Genomic DNA, 18,270 nt, shown 5'->3' with positions numbered 1-18,270 from the left:
CACAACTACTTCATACCAATGTACCACAACTACTTCATACCAATGTAACCATAACTACTTCATACCAATGTACCACAACTACTTCATACCAATGTACCACAACTACTTCATACCAATGTAACCACAACTACTTCATACCAATGTACCAGAACTACTTCATACAAATGTTCATCATTGTCCCTCTACTACTTCATACAAATGATCATCATTGTTCATCTACTACTTCATACAAATGTTCATCACTGTCCCTCTACTACTTCATACAAATGTTCATATTTGTCCCTAGACTACTTCATACAAATGTTCATCATTGTCCCTTCACTACTTCATACAAATGTTCATCATTGTCCCTAGACTACTTCATACAAATGTTCATCATTGTCCCTCAACTACTTCATACAAATGTTCATCATTGTCCCTCAACTACTTCATAAAAATGTTCATCATTGTCCCTCTACTACTTCATACAAATGTTCATCATTGTCCCTCAACTACTTCATACAAATGTTCATCATTGTCCCTCTACTACTTCATACAAATGTTCATCATTGTCCCTAGACTACTTCATACAAATGTTCATCATTGTCCCTCTACTACTTCATACAAATGTTCATCATTGTCCCTCAACTACTTCATACAAATGTTCATCATTGTCCCTCTACTACTTCATACAAATGTTCATCATTGTCCCTCAACTACTTCATACAAATGTTCAGTATTGTCCTACAACTACTTCATACAAATGTTCATCATTGTCCCTCTACTACTTCATACAAATGTTCATCATTGTCCCTCTACTACTTCATACAAATGTTCATCATTGTCCCTCTACTACTTCATACAAATGTTCGTCATTGTCCCTCAACTACTTCATACAAATGTTCATCATTGTCCCTCTACTACTTCATACAAATGTTCATCATTGTCCCTCAACTACTTCATACAAATGTTCATCATTGTCCCTCTACTATTTCATACAAATGTTCATCATTGTCCTACAACTACTTTATACAAATGTTCATCATTGTCCTTAGACTACTTCATACAAATGTTCATCATTGTCCCTCTACTACTTCATACAAATGTTCATCAATGTCCCTCTACTACTTCATACAAATGTTCATCATTGTCCTTAGATTACTTCATACAAATGTTCACCATTGTCCCTCATACAAATGTTCATCATTGTCCCTAGACTACTTCATACAAATGTTCATCATTGTCCCTCTACTACTTCATACAAATGTTCATCATTGTCCCTAGACTACTGCATACAAATGTTCATCATTGTCCCTCTACTACTTCATACAAATGTTCATCATTGTCCCTCAACTACTTCATACAAATGTTCATCATTGTCCCTCTACTACTTCATACAAATGTTCATCATTGTCCCTAGACTACTTCATACAAATGTTCAGTATTGTCCTACAACTACTTCATACAAATGTTCATCATTGTCCCTCTACTACTTCATACAAATGTTCATCATTGTCCCTCAACTACTTCATACAAATGTTCATCATTGTCCCTCAACTACTTCATACAAATGTTCATCATTGTCCCTCAACTACTTCATACAAATGTTCATCATTGTCCCTCTACTTCTTCATACAAATGTTCATCATTGTTCCTAGACTACTTCATACAAATGTTCATCATTGTCCCTAGACTACTTCATACAAATGTTCAGCATTGTCCTACAACTACCTCCGTTATAATTTCTCTATGCTCTTGTTTACCTATTCAACCAACTTCAAAACAACTCAAGCGTAGCGAAGATACGAAAACGTAATCAGCTGAAAACTCAATTGTTAGACTAGCCTACAATAGAACCCCCCCCCCCCCAGCTATATACACTTCGCATTCAGCCCACAATCTCCTACTTGGAGATATACAATTTCTAGAACCTAACAAGTTATTGAACACACTAAAAAAATCAGCTAACTGTTTGGCTCGATTTCAAGACACACACAGCAAACCAAGACTGACAACTCTACATTGAAATAACCTGCCACTCGATTTAATGAATTATTCACTTGCGTGTTTGGTTATTTCCCTTTAAAGAAAAGCTGATCAGCGGTTTGAATCGATACTCGCGATTATTGCCCCTGAATGGAGTGTTATGAAAAGACAAAATTGTTCAAAGGGAAAGCAGTAAAGGGGAGGGAGTTGAGGGGTTGATCGTCGGGTATGAATGTGAAACACATATATATACGACAGCACATCTTATATTTTAAGTACAGATCTGTGTTGGCATTTTAAAGTCAGTCTCAAGAAGTGGTAAGTTGATTCTCGTCAACCTTTGTCATTGTGGAGTTTTAAATATGATATTGTTAATTTCTGTTGTTGGAGAGTTTCAAAGTTAATTTTTTAAACGGCAATTTTAGTTAATTAATTACTTTGTGTAACTATTAGTAGTATATTTTACATTTTAAGTTTTTTAAAATTGTCGGTAGTCAACTTAAAATCGGGAGCTACACTGTAGTAGAGTGGATGCTGTTAGGCTTAGAAGCCGTCATGGATATAATTTTATCTAAGGAAATGGTATCATCAGGAAAGTAATTAGTAACGTTCCCATTCCAAACCAGATGGTCCACGGGGCAAGTGAAGTAGAGTTCACCTGTTTCTATGACCTTGGCATATAAAGGGATAGTGTGGCCAGTAGTATGCTTAGTCGCCTTTACTTTGTTTAACGTGAGTTAGGTACCCATAAGAGCTGGGTGGACTCATGGACGGTCTACTGACTTGAACCCCGATTCGAACGTGACTAGGTCAACCATTCAAAAGTTGATTATGTATGAATTTGGTTTGCCGTATCTCTCACGGTAAAATCCGAACCATCTTCTAACCATTAAGATAAGCGTTTAGTCCAGCTTAGTGCTGGAGTTTAGGTCTATCCTGGTGATATTGAATTTCATTTTATGACAAAAGATCGATTATTTGAAATAACCCAATCGAACTATAAAGATCTTCAAGTGAAATTGTTTTAATCTTTCCGGAGAAAATTGTCTGAAAAAACCCTCACAGAGGGGTACAATAATGTACGTTTCTCAAATATTCCTTTTGATAGCTTAAAAAGACTGAATAGCCATTAAAACGTTTGTGAAAGCAGAAGAATATTTACCACACCCCGTTTTATGATTTCTTTCAATTTTAGGCTAGACAATACCAAAACAAGACCCAACGACATCGGAAGCTGTAGTCATGGCAACCAGGTAAACATAAGCGTCCTCAGGCTCCATTATATTTTTATTCAATAAAGAACTTTACGCATGAGCAATTACAGCATTGTGAAATTTTGTCAATAAGAATGGATATATGTTAAGACAAAAAGTTTAGGATAATTTTGATTATGTTTTTATGAATGTATTTTTTTTCAAAAAGCATTTTTTTAAATAATCATTTTTTTGTGATTACTTTTCGAGATAATATTTTTAGGACAAATTTTGAGGGTATAATTTTGAGAATATGGAACCGTACTACAGTGTTAGCACATATATTATTTAGAGACGAAGTAAAAGTTCACGCATGCTTGACTTGAAACACTGTAGTTTAAAGTTTAAATCAATACTGAACAACAAAAGACGGAAATATATGGTCCAGGGAGACTTAAAATACACGTACATCCAAGAGGCTTTTTTTTTTAAATTTAGAAACTTAACATAAAATCAACAACAATTAAAAACACAATCTAAGACAACAACATTGAGGGTATGGTATAGTGTGTGTTTAGTTAGAATTGAGGGGATCATCCATAACCTATTTAAAACGTATTTTACCTACCTCTTTTTCTATTGTCACACATCGTCACAAAAAGCCAGACTCCTCCCCCCTCCCCCCCCCCCCCAAAAAAAAAGTCGTCACTTCTAAGCCTAAAATCCACAACACAATAACATCGATTTTTTATTTAAATATCTACTGGGCTTAGTCAACATCGATCAACAAAAAAAACATGAAAAAAGGGGATAAATTCAGTTCCAAACATTTTTTTTATGTACAAGAGTGTCATCATACTTTCTAACCCCATCTCCCCCCCTCCCCCCACCCCAACCTCTCGGCCAACGTCACACATCACATACAATTCCGAAACCTCCCCACCCCCTGTGTGTGACGTCGTTCATGGATGAACACTGAGATTAGTTGGAGGAATCCACTAAAGTTAATGGACTAGGTTAGGTTTTACTCCTAAGGGCTAGGGTTATGGCTAGGGTCAGTTAGGACTAGGGTTAGGGTAAATTAGTGTGTCTTGTGTAATCCACTGAAGACTAGGGTTAAGGTTAGCATAAGTGCAAACTACTAAGGACTAGGTTTAGCGTTATCGACAGTGCGTCTTCTTTTGACCAATTGTCTGATAATCTCCAGGATGAGCAGCTGGGCAGACGGTGACCCCTTGCGATACACGGGCAACACGGACCACTGGACAAAGATGAAGTTACGGGTAACGCATGATATACATTCTAATATTGTTATTGAGTTGTTGAATGTGTAAGAAATATATACAACGAGCCGACCCGCTGCGTATCATACGCCGCTATTTAGTTGTTTTTTTTCTACTTTTCAGTAATTTATAATTTGTGAATTCGACAGTACCAATGCTGCCATTGAAAATATTTGCTTAAAAACACTACCCCCCCCCCCCCCCCCCACGTGAAAGCAGCCTCCTCTTAGTTACCTCCTCTAAGTTTAAAATCGTTTCAAACTAAATTATCTGCCCCTAATAGCCGTCACCAAACCCGTCTCTGTGATTGTAAAATGTAAACAGAGTGAACACCGCTCACCAGATCATGTGGGGGTGGGGTGGGGGTGATAGTGATAGAGAGGAAGAGAGGGGACTGCAAAGGCGCGCTTGCAGCTTGTTTTCTAACTGATCCCAGAAGAGAATTATATATATAGATAAATGGATATTGTCCAGACAGCCCCCCCCCCACTCCCCCACCCAATAATGCAAAAAGTGTAAGGGTAAAAGTTTAGCCCCCCCCCCCCCCCCTCCCCCACTTTGACCTATTTCTGTCTAGTCATTTGAATATTTAAACGGACGCCCTAAAAATAACTCCTTATTCACCTCTAGGGTTAGGGTTAGGTTTGGGGTTAGGGTTGGGGTTGGGGTTATGGTTAGGGTTAGGTTTGGGGTTAGGGTTGGGGTTGGGGTTAGGGTTAGGTTTGGGGTTAGGATTAGGGTTAGGGTTAGGCTTAGGTTTAGGTTTAGGTTTAGGGTTGGGGTTAGGGTTAGGGTTGGGGTTGGGGTTAGGGTTAAGGATACCAAATTACAGACCTTTTACGTGTAACTTTATTAATGATTGGTCCCAATTTCACTCTCTTCAATAATATCTAAAAGTAAAAGTTTCATATCCTCCTGTTTTGTAAATCATACCATATACCATGTACTCTAATTAGGTATGTCGTAACTAAAATTCCCTCTCTGAATCATCTAAGTGCTATAAAATCCGGTCAATGAAATCCGTTTGAAATAGTTCATTTGTAGCCTATTTGATTAGTATTCAATGTAAAAATAAGTTTATTTTATTCTCGTGAAAGGCGAAATGTGAGAGGTGGAAGAGGGCCCAACCCTTTAATGACGTAATAGAAAATCCCTTATGGTCGACCTCCGTAGATTATGTAAAGAAATAAATCCCCACGAGCCGACCCGCTGCGTATCATACGCCGCTATTTAGTTGTTTTTTTTTCTTCTACTTTTCAGTAATTTATAATTTGTGAATTCGACAGTACCAATGCTGCCATTGAAAATATTTGCTTAAAAACACTACCCCCCCCCCCCCCCCCACGTGAAAGCAGCCTCCTCTTAGTTACCTCCTCTAAGTTTAAAATCGTTTCTAACTAAATTATCTGCCCCTAATAGCCGTCACCAAACCCGTCTCTGTGATTGTAAAATGTAAACAGAGTGAACACAACTCACCAGACAATGTGGGGGCGGGGTGGGGGTGGTTGTGATATTGATATAGAGGAAGAGAGGGGACTGTAAGGCGAGGTTGCAGCTTGTTTTCTAACGGCTCGAAGAAGAGAATTATATATTACGAGCCGGCCCGCGGCATAACATACGCCTCTATTTAGTTGTTTCTAATTTTCAATAATTCATAATTTGTGAATTCGACAGTACCAACGCTGACACTGAAAATATTTCTTTAAAACACTATATATAAGTAGCTCGTTAAGGACCCATAACCCCCCCCCCCCTTCCTTCCCTCCCCCCCTCCTCCCCCCCCCCCCCCTACGTTTAAAATCGTTGGCTCTGCTTGTAAACATTTAGAGTGAACACAGCTCACTAAAACCATGTAGGGGTGGGGAGGTAGGGAGAGCGTTTGCAGCTTGTTTTCTAACGGCTCGAAGAAGAGAATTATATATATAGATAGATATTTCTTTTCAGCTGATCGTTCACAGGGAGATAACTATTTATTTCAGCACTAGTGAAAACGAGTTCACTCCCCTGTGTTTATTGAATATGTCCTGACCCGGCGCTTGTTTTAGTTATTCCGATTTCACTCAGGCAAGACGCGGCGGCGCGTGTTTTGTCTGCGCCGCGTCCGGTGTGTTGGGTTGGGTGAGCGAGTTGTTTGTTTTGACGGGGGGCAGTCGCGCGCTCCCTCGTCTGGACTGATCACGTGTCAAACCGCTTTCCACCTACCCCCATGTGATGCAATACGAGCTTGGTGTTTGGCACAACCAATCTCTGCAAAGAAAAGGTCTTTGAGAACTCAACTTCGAGTGCATCAAAACAAGACATAAAGCCGTGAATGAACCCCAAACACACTAGCGTATTAACATTTTCTTGAAGCAACATAAATTATTCTGCAGCCTTCCTTTAATATATATTTTAATATATATATATATATATATATATATATATATATATATATATATATATATATATATATATATATATATATATATAATATATATATATACCTTCATTTTTTAAGACCGTATGACCTGTTGGCGGCCATTTCTAGATACCACGAGAATACACTCGTGAATACAAACCTTCATAAATTGGTAGTGCTCTACTTCAGCCGTTAACAATTTTTTCAATTTGTCATAACCTAAAAACTCAAGCCCAAACCTGATCCAAATCCGAACTGAACCAAACTTATGATGGAATAAGTGTTGTCAATATCGATACCAAAAACTTCATGATTTTGGTTGAGGTTAGAAAATGGTTAATGATATTTAAGTCTTCGATTAATGTACGACCATTATTTTCTCATTGTCTTTCCACAGTCAGCCAGTAGGGCAGGACAAGCTACGGGAGGTAAGGGAAAAAACCTTTGTTGTTTTGATTAGCTCCCTTAGTTTATTTATATTCCATTCTATGGTTAATAAAGACATGGACAAATTGCCGTTATGAACAGAGTTTCTTCCCCCCGAAATTTTTTTACCGCCCCCCCCCCCCGAACGAAATGAAATTTATATAATTTATATAGAAAATATATACTTTTAACAGTGTCCGCTCCCCCGAAGAAAGTCTACCGCACCCCCCCCCCCCCCCCCCCCGAAAATTTCAAGTGCCCCCCCCCCCCCGGAGAAAAAAGTCTGGAAGAAACACTGGTTATGAAGTCTACGTTGGCACTAAAAACTAAAATTAAGTTTTGTGCCTGTCTAGTCCATAAAAGTTTCATTTCTTTAGCAGCTATGTGGATGTAACATATTTCAATAGCAGGGAGGACAAAACTAGTTTCTAGATCTATAATAACTGTTGTGTGAGAGTAGGGTGCGGACCCCGGGAAGGGTCGATACGCCTCTGGGGGGGGGTGATACCATTAAGTGCCGCACCGGGTGATACCTGACCTCGCTACGCCACTGTATATATATATATATATATATATATATATATATATATATATATATATATATATATATATATATATATATATATATATATATATATATATATATATGACCTATGTATATTTCCTTCACGGATTTTCCGCAGACAGTTTAAACGTTGAACAACTTGTAGCAGACGATACACTAGGTAGAACAAAAGTACAACGCCCCACTACATCACCTTGTCTCCAGGTAACAATTTTAAAAAAATATCTTTAATTATTTATTTTTTAGATCTCGATATCATTAATCCTGATCCTGACGTGTTTAAATAATATTTATATTCAATGCAATCTGTCTACTGTTTAAGGGAGGTAAAGAGTGATCGCTTGTGCTTCTATCAATTAAACAAGTTACTTCCCTTGACAAACTTTGTTCTATAAACTTGGTTTTTTTTTTTTTTTTTTTAAATATTAGTTTTAACAGTTAATAATTTGTTTGTCTCGCTTGTTTCAAAATCAAACATGTATTTTGACTATTAAAACACAATTATTTTTATGCTGAACATGTTATCGTGCACAATGCTTTCTACTTAGCTAAAATTTTTAATTAAATTTTCCTAAAGAACCGAAGTCTACAGAATGCCTACAACACCAGGGCGAAAGAAGGGTTCCGCTACTGGAATATCGACAGGCCCAAGCCCACCCAATGTAAGATGTCACTTTTTCTTCGTTAAATCATGCGGTGAATCCCTAAACTTATTGAATATTAAACTTTGTGCAATTTCTTTTGTTCTCTATGGAAGATGGTGTTTACGAGAAGAAAAAAAAAATATTTTTACCTCAATATTAAATATACGATGGACAACGTGGTTTAGCGGTAGAGCGCTAGATTGCTAACCCCAGTTCGAATCCGTGCTCAAATCAATAAACGTCCGTGAGTTCACCCAGCTCTGATGGGTACCTAACTCACGTTAAGGAAAATAAAGACAGCTGGGCATAGTGCTGACCACACAATCCCTTCATACGCCGAGGTCATTGTAACAGATGAACTCTACTTCATCTGCCCCAACTATCTTAGGCACGAACCGGAAAATTTGATGATGATCAAACGTTAATTTTGGAAAACAGATGCGCTTTATAGGTGCACTTAGTTATAAAAATACTCCCAATTGATTTCCAAAATATACTTTTTTTTTAAATTTGCTAGTTTATTATTGGTTCAGATAATAATTTATAATAGGAACTATTTCCTATTTTTATTCTGGTGATTACATTTTTCTATCAGTTGGTAAATACGGTCTCGGCTCGTACAAGATGTTTCTTGGCATAGGCTCCGCGCCCAGGACCTGAGTTCAAATCCTATCAGTGCACAACACAACAAGACATATTTTTTTTAAAGCTGGATATTTCAAAATTTGAAAAAAAAAACAGTAGAAGAAACATTCATTTTAAACAAGTTTATTGCCAAATTTACATATTAAATAAATGAGATTGTAACAATTTTTTTGGTAACTTTGTTTTAAATTGTGTGTCAAAATATAAAAATAATCCAATAATTGGTTGGCGTCTGTGTATTGTCTTTCCAGCAAAATGTACATCAAATCCCCCGAAAATGTCATATCAAGTCGACATTAAAAGTCATGACATTGAAAGTCATACTATATTAACATCAAATGTCATGTCAGCATCAAATGTCATGTCAGCATCAAATGTCATGACATTGAAAGTCATACTATATTGACATCAAATGTCATGTCAGCATCAAATGCCATTTCAGCATCAAATGTCATGACATGTTATCATCAAACGTCATAAACCCAAAGTCACAAATTTCTCTTACAAAATCACATACATTTTACACACACAGACGAAACAAATGTTGGGGCCAGTTGATTTGTCCAAACAACAAGGACGAAGCAAAGTGTCCTCAGAATTAGGCATCAAATGTCCTTCGAAGGACACATTAAAGTGTCCTATAAGGACCCATCCAATGTCTTACAAGGACGCATCAAATTGTCTTACAATAAGGCATCAAAGACGCATACAATGTTTTACAATACATGGACGCATCAAATGACCTTCAATGAAGCATCTGATGTCCAACAAGGAAGCGTCAAATGTCCTCATTAACACTTAAAATGTCCCAACAACGGACGATCTAACGCCCAAACAAGAAAGCATCACATGATTTAAAATAGATTTAAAAAATATGATATGCATCTCAGCTACCGAGTTCATACCATACAGAGTCACTGAAGGCATGATCATCATTTGACCTCACATATATACAAGCATTCCATGTAAGCAATAGTAAACAACATATATATATATATATATATATATATATATATATATATATATATATATATATATATATATATATATATATATATATATATATATATATATGATTAATACATTTTAGCATTTGTTAGAAGCAATTAATTCATTATATTATAAACATAATTCAATACACATGATTTTACATTCCAATTGAGGTTTAAAACATTAAGGCAGAAAATGGAACCATAACATCAGCAATTATATTCGTTGTGACAAGTATTTGCTGTGAAATTTTAAAATTTACAATGGCAGTAGAGATGTAGGATCAAGAATGTAATCTTCATCTCCAGATAATCTATTAAAACAATTGTTTTGCTGTTTTTTTTTAAATAAAATTAAGCTTAGGCTTATAAATGATTTATCAATGAGTCCTCTTTTTAATCCTCTTTTTAAAGTCTTGTCAAAGTTCAAAGGAGAAAGGGATGATGGAATAAGATAAACATCTGTTAGCTTTTCTAATTAAATAGATCTAAAACTAACCATCGCAATCTTTATACTAATTAATTTATAAGTATTTTTTTTATCATCTTTCTAAAAAAAGATTTTTTTTTTCCAAAAATGAAAGCTTCTAGTTAGGTATACATAGAGTCTTGACGAACTATCTAGGCAATGTCACAACATGAATTAAACTTTCAAAAATTTCACGTAAGCGTTTTTATTAACTCTAGTAAGATTTTAGTATAGGACAATTTAGATAGGAAACCCGTGTCTATTGGGAAAAAAGCCAGAAAAAAGTTATTTTCCTATAATGTAAAGTCTTTCTGAGGCTCGTTTGAAAAAACAACAACAACCAAAACTTAGTAATACTTCGATGGATCTTGTCAAAACCCACTTATTTCTCTACACAAACCCCTAACCCTAAGCTTTAAATTAGTAGTGATGGTGGTACACAATAATACACTGGTATCATTTTGTATTGTATGTATATAACATGGGCATCCTAATATATATTATAACACACTAATAAAACAAAATTTTGCATGTGACATCGTAATACAAACAAAATAACGCAGGAAACGCCCTAACAAAACAGATTGAAGCATGTAAAAATGTAATACAATTTAAAGATGCGCTTAACACGATAATACAACTAAATGATGCATATAAAACCTAATACAACAAATTAATGCGATTAACCTAATTATCCCACGAGCACATTTAACCGGCTAATTTTCCACGGAGTGTAAACATATCGAGGTAGCCATGTTCCTTTTGTTTTTATAAAAACTTGTTGAAAATATTTCATAATCGTGTCGTCTGCAACACGCATGAAACCAACATCAAAATTTGTCACTCAAACGACATCAACATTCTCAAAACCAAGAGAGGCCATCTTAAACACACGTTTATCTAGAATCGTAATTCCATCTAACGGTATCTTGATAACTCAATCCCGCTATCCGGAGTCCATCACATACCACTATTCGCCAGTTAAAAAAAAACACTATCCGGAGTCCGCAAAATACCTCTTTCCGCCCGCACAATCCCACTATCCGGAGTCTATCACATACCACTACTCGCCAGTTAAAAAAACACTATCCGGAGTCCGCAAAATACCACTTTCCACCCGCACAATCCCACTATCTGGAGTCAACAAAATAGCAGATTACACGAGCACATCGACACCATTAGGAGTCCAACAAAAATTCCTCTTACCGCCCGCACAAAAACTGTATCCAGAATCCTTCTAAAAACCACCTTCCATCCGCACTAACCCATTTTCAAAGTCAACACAAATACCACTTTCCACCCGAACAATTCTACTATCCGGAGTCAACCAAATACCACCTTCCATCCGCACTACACCACTATCAAAGTCAAAACAAATACCACCTTCTACCAACATCAACCCACCATCATAGTCCATCAAATACCACCTTCCATCCAGACTAAACCATTATCAAAGTCAACACAAATACCACCTTCATCCAGCATTAACCCACCATCATAGTCCACCAAATACCACCTTCCATCCAGACTAAACCATTATCAAAGTCAACACAAATACCATCTTCTACCAGCATCAACCCACCATCATAGTCCACCAAATACCGCCTTCCATCCAGACTAAACCATTATCAAAGTCAACACAAATACCACCTTCTACCAGCACCAAACCTCCATCAAAGTCCACCGAATACCACCTTCCATACGCACTACACCACTATCAAAGTCAACACAAATACCACCCTCTACCAACACCAACCCCGCATCAAAGTCCACCGAATACCACTTTCCATACGCACTACACCACTATCAAAGTCAACACAAATACCACCCTCTACCAACACCAACCCCGCATCAAAGTCCACCGAATACCACTTTCCATACGCACTACACCACTATCAAAGTCAACACAAATACCACCTTCTACCAACACCAACCCCCCAATCAACGTCCACCGAATACCACCTACCACCGCCACAAAAACCACTATCAGGAGTCCAGTTTGGCGGGGGTGGACACGCCCTTGCACGTGTGCAGCTCGACTTCCTGCTCACAGTCCTTGCAGACGACCGAGCAGCACCAATGGAACTTGCACTCACACTTGAACTGCTGTTTGACGTTGTAGGTGTGGTAGCCACGCCCACAGCACATGATGTCACAGCCGTCCGTGCCCATGGAGGATTTGTTGCAGGGTCGGCCCTCGGTGCCGAGTGATCCTGGAACAGTAGAGAGGGGGAGTGGTCAGTTCATATAGAGGGAGTGGTCTATTCTTATAGAGGGTGTGGTCTATTCTTATAGAGGGTGTGGTCAATTCATATAGAGGGTGTGGTCAATTCATATAGAGGGAGTGGTCAATTCATATAGAGGGTGTGGTCAATTCATATAGAGGGAGTGGTCTATTCTTATAGAGGGAGTGTTAAATTTTTATAGAGAGAGTGGTCTATTCATCTAGACCAGGGGTCTCCAAACTACGGCCCGCGGGCCGGATGCGGCCCGCGAGGTCCTCTCATCCGGCCCGCGGAGATCTTTTTGTCCACGGAAAAAAACATTTGTTGGTGATGGCTGAGGAACTTTGCCCAGAAAATCAAAGACATGCCTGGAAGAAACTGGCCCCCGAACTGAACTTTGATAGTCAATGCGGCCTTCGGGCTGAAAAGTTTGGAGACCCCAGATCTAGACTCATTCTAGAGGGAGTGTTAAATTTGTATAGAGAGAGTGGTCTATTCTTATAGAGGGAGTTGTCAATTCATATAAATAGCGTGAGTAGTTAATTTATATGAATATAGTGTGTGGTTAATAATACATAAAAATATAGCGAGTGTTCAATGTATAAAACTTTAGTGTGAGGCCCTTCATGCAAATGTGATGAGATATCCCTTTATTGTGTCAACATAAATGCAATAAATATAATCTGTGGTTTATTGGAGGGTAAATTAGAAAACCAATAAATTCTTGATTATCTAAAGTTGTTATGTCAAAGCTTAGGACTAGTACTTCGGCGTGTATTGTGTAGAGTGTTCGTGCCGTGTAGGTCATGCCACTTTAAGCTTAAGAATTTTCTAAGCTCATTCTCGTACTTCCAGTGTGTTAAAAATGCGCAAATTACGATTTCAAATTAGTCACCTACACATTTGCAGAGTAGGGGTGGCGAGGGGGTGGTGGCTGTTATAAGTCACAAGCCAATGTAACATGTGACTGTCGCGTAGCTACGGTCTATCAAAGAGCGACTGTCATTTTTTTCTTCTATTGATGGGCTACTAATACAATGAAAAGCCATTAAAAAGCCATACAATTGTGTATTAAACATACACAACGTGTGCGGTCTCCAGACACTCCCATTGAATACAACATCCCCACTCACATCTTTAATCAATATTTTTTTAAGTAAGAATAGAAATGTATCAATAGTTCTTGTTTTCAAAATTAATTGGAAAACGAAACAGAACTTCGTTTTGACGCTTTCCCGTGCCAACACTCGATTATACCATCCCCACTCACATTTATAATCAATATTTTAAATTAAGAAGAGAAATTCATAATATTTTTAAAAATTAATTGGAAAATGAAACATAATTTCATTTGACGCTTTGGTGTAACAAAACTTGGGAGCCGTTTTAGCGAGAGCCCGGAAGACCAGGGCCATCACCACTTTCATTCGACTTTCATACCTCGTGAACACACCTCTATAGTTTACCAGCAGGGGTTGGTGGGAGGTTGAAAGGTGGAACGAATTCGTTTTCATTATCAGCTCAAAATGAATGTTTACTCCATTCAAATTCCAAAAAAAAAAAAAAAAAAAATGGACACACAGGCCGATGTATCGTGTCAGCATAAAAACCTTTACAATTTTTTTTTTAAGAAAACATTTCATTTCGTTTTTAGGTGGATAAACTTGATGGATTAACCGTAGAAGGGAGGCAACTCCCGCGGCGTTTGAAATTGAAACTGATAAATCACACAGTCTAGATGCTTAAAGCAATGTCATAGGAACAGTCTGGTTTTCTTAAAGCAATACCTTGGAGCCGACCGAATCGTGAAAAAAAAAAAAACAATTTTAAAAAAACGCTTTTTCATTTTCGGGTGAATTCAGGTATATGATTCTCCCAACCCACGGGGTACTTAGTCGCTCCCTAGTGCGGGCTACCTGACAGGTAGCAATGCCTGGCTCGCGTTGAGGTAGCTGAATATCTCGACAAATTAATTCCGCCATTTCAGAACCGCGCGGGCGGGGGTGGGTCGGTCGTCTAAACACCTTTACCTGTCTTTTGTTGAAGGTGTTTACAATGATCAGCCAGTGGTGTTTACTGCGATTTAGCCGGCTATTGTAGTGTTTATTAGCGCTATTTCCTCCACGCGATGGGGGGCGGCCGGAGGGATAAGATTGCAGAAAGGGAATTAAGGAAAGACTGATGGCGAAATATGAAGACGAATAGTCAGAGGGAATAAAGAAAAAAAGAGAGACATAGAAAGAAGAAAAAATAAAGAAGAAAGAAAGAAGTAAGAAGGACATAAAGAGGAAAAGAAAAAAGATGGAATGATAGCTAAAGAAAAGAATGAATTAAACAATGGTCGCGAAGATAAGAAAAAAGAAGGAAAGACAAAAGAAAATATAAAAAAAAACAAGTATGAAGAAATGCGAAATGACAGAAAGTAGGGAATAAACGATGGATGATAGAAAGAGTAAGGTATTATAGGAATACAGCAAGCTAAAATGGGTCCGACTTAACATAGTTTTAACAATCAAATGGGAATAACAGAGAATCCAGCTTCCGTGTTCCGTAGTGTTTACTTAGTTGTAAGACACACGACGTTGATTACATCGATGTTAGTGAAGGAACCACCATGGGGGCGAATCGGGCCATGGCTCAGGGGCCTTTTTAGTTCATGATTCTACTACAAATTTATTTTTTGTTTGTTTTTCTTTTTCTTCCGTTTTATATAAAATAAAATAAACAATCGTAAATACATAATTACATAGAATTTAATCTGCGAGTAAACAGGAGGCACCTTTATAGAACAAACCTAAAACAAACAATAAACTAAACCCAATGAGACCAAAAAAAACAACCCAGAACCTAATGCCAAGCCTCACCACAATCCTGTAACTATCACCACCAGAGACCGGATCTAAGTATATAATCTTGTGTCTACCGCTAGACCAAGCTGTCCCCAGAGTTTCTTCCAAATTTTTACCGCCCCCCCCCCCCCCCCCGAACGCCCGAACGAAATGAAATTTATATAATTTATATAGAAAATATATACTTTTAACAGTGTCCGCCCCCCCCCCCCCTCCGAAGAAAGTCTACCGCCCCCCGAAAATTTCCATTGCCCCCCCCCCCCCCCCCGGAGAAAAAAGTCTGGAAGAAACACTGGCTGTCCCAATTCCTGTGTTACTACACACTATTTATCTTTTTATTAGGACATAGTTGAAATATTTTCTCTTTTACCATTTTTATGTAAAATTTTTAATCTGCATCTCTCTTTTACCTAACCACCCATCCCACCTTTTAAAAAAAAAACCCACGATTAAATTTCTTGATAAATAACAGTAGTCAGCGTGACAGCCGATTGTTTCCTTACACTATGATATTTCCCGCCCCGGGGAACCAGCTCCGGGGGGTCCTAAGAGGGGTCAGGTGACCCGGGTTAGACCCCCACTTCCATGCGTGGCGTCCAATGCTAGATCGCATTTCACCGCATGCATGATGGGACATGTCCCCCACAGCAAGATTAACGAGCTCCATGCGCATGACCGAACTGGAACCCGCCCCGCCCCTTCTCACTGTCTACTACCACCCACGGGCTGCATATCGTCATTCTCCGCTTGCATGTCAAACCACGTCTTCAAAAGCCAGATGATATAACCCATCTATCTACTACAGCCAGATGACATAAGTCTTCTACAGCCACATATTATGACCCATCTACAGCTAGATGACATAAATCCTACATCTATGATTTCTTAACATTTCATCTTCTTGCTACATCAACCATCATGTATTCGTCAAGAGTTTCTTTTTAGGCATCTCTTCGAGAAGAGCTTCTGCCCCCCCCCCCTACCCCCTACATACACATAATTTTCAAAACTCCCCCCCCCCCCCTATTTTTTTAATGTTCTAGAATATCATCAATAATAAAGGAACCTGTACTAATCCTATGACGAGATCTCGTTATTTAAACGTGATGTACAACTAAATCTCGTATAGCAGTAATCTATATAGGAAAAAGACAACAACAAAAAAACTTCAAAATCAAACAAATGACTGATTGAAGATTGTTCTTGGGATGGACAAAAGTTGTAGAATCAAATCCAGAAAAGGAGTTTCTTTCAGGCATCTCATTGCCCCCCCCCCCCCCAACCCTAGCGATGAACATCTAACGCCCCCTGGTAGAATTATAAAATAAATTCATTGACCAGAGTCCACGCCTCTCCGTTACAAAATAAGTTCGTCACCCCCCCCCCCCCATGTCACAAGCCCCTACCCCTACGTTTCATGTGCCGCCTTCCCTCCATCCGGTAAGAAAGAATATCTGAAGAAACCGTTCTTAAGGAAAAGCATTCTGGAGTCGAGAGTCACCGAGTCATGTTGACATGTAATACTTAATTGTGTTGGAGGAAATCCCCCGTCCAATATTATACAATACAGAACGGAGAAGAAACAATAAACAGATAATAACAAAAGGGTTAAGAAATGTGATTTATACCTAGTATTAAATTTCTAATGTTATTTTTTTTTCTTCATTTCGATTGTTGAGAAAGACGGTCTAGACACGAGAATAAGCACCGTGTCAGATCACCCACTACAAAACATGCAGCCCCTAGATCGGTCTTCTGTTTACACCGTACGCCAAATGCTTTTTTAAAAAACTTCTCTCCCCTTGTCTCTCTATTTTAAAAAAAGAATTCTCTCCCCTTTCTCCACTCGATCCCCTTGACGTTACGTGGCTAGTTATTTAGCCGGCGAGACGCGCGCGCAGCAGGAAATTGACAGTTGTTCTAGGTACCCTGCGAGTTGTCAATTCCCCGTGTCTGGACAACAGGTGCGCATGTCAGGAAGCTCTGCTCTCGCTGCGCGCGCATTCTTTTCATTTTGGCAAAGGGATTGTTTAAAAACAGAACGGAACGGGATTCCCCCATTGTTTGACATCGACGCGACCACACCTCGGAATAAAAGACGGGATATTTTTTGAGACCGCGGCCTGTTATCGAAAGGGGTTTTTATTTTTGTTCGCGTACGTTATAGAAAATAAAAATTGTTGCCGCAATCCGTGTACAGGTAATCACGTGGTCTAATGAAAATGTCAGCCGCCTTAAAGTTCATTCGAAAATCGGATAATTTTTTTTTTGGTTCGGTACGGTTTTTAGACAAACGGCAGGTTAAGATTTAAGGGTTAGAGTTAAGTTGAATAGCTAAACATGAACGTATGAGGTTAGGGCTGGGGTTATGGCAGAGGCGTAGCGACCCTTCCCGGCGCCCGGGGACAAACTTTCGATTTGCACCCCCCACCCTCAAGATTTCAATTTGCACCCCCCCCCCCTCAAGCTTTCAATTTATTTTTCCAACCCATTTTGGCGCCCCCTAAGGTCGGCGCCCGTCGACATATGTCCCCGCCCCCCCCCCCCTCGCTACGCCTCTGGGTTATGGTAAGAGTTTAAAAAATTGAGAATTTTTTTCAGATCAGAAAGTTATTAGAT

The 18,270-nt window shown here is 38.5% G+C and overlaps 2 protein-coding genes across 2 annotated transcripts in view; one reads left to right on the top strand and one right to left on the bottom strand.

Moving 5' to 3' along the window:
• The first annotated feature begins 2,177 nt into the window (after window positions 1-2,177).
• Window positions 2,178-9,134, top strand: LOC131937309 (uncharacterized). Its single transcript, XM_059294590.1, has 7 exons — window positions 2,178-2,283; window positions 3,161-3,218; window positions 4,366-4,441; window positions 7,237-7,267; window positions 7,949-8,034; window positions 8,408-8,492; window positions 9,070-9,134. The coding sequence occupies exons 2-7, from the start codon at window positions 3,208-3,210 to the stop codon at window positions 9,132-9,134; spliced, it is 354 nt and encodes a 117-aa protein (XP_059150573.1). The 5' UTR covers window positions 2,178-2,283; window positions 3,161-3,207.
• A 1,564-nt stretch (window positions 9,135-10,698) lies between these two features.
• Window positions 10,699-18,270, bottom strand: part of LOC131937306 (protein Wnt-2b-like) — a 28,657-nt gene continuing 21,085 nt past the window's right edge. The window contains exon 6 of the mRNA XM_059294587.1: window positions 10,699-12,790. Within this exon, the coding sequence (XP_059150570.1) occupies window positions 12,564-12,790 (227 nt within the window). The 3' untranslated portion in view covers window positions 10,699-12,563. The remainder of the gene's footprint in view (window positions 12,791-18,270) is intronic.

This window comes from Physella acuta, unplaced genomic scaffold (genome assembly GCF_028476545.2).
Source record: "Physella acuta isolate Inbredline_101_S28 unplaced genomic scaffold, ASM2847654v3 ptg000207l, whole genome shotgun sequence".
Classification (NCBI taxonomy): domain Eukaryota; kingdom Metazoa; phylum Mollusca; class Gastropoda; family Physidae; genus Physella; species Physella acuta.
The sequence above is the reverse complement of the archived record's forward strand: the minus strand, read 5'-3'. Positions and strand labels throughout refer to the sequence as shown.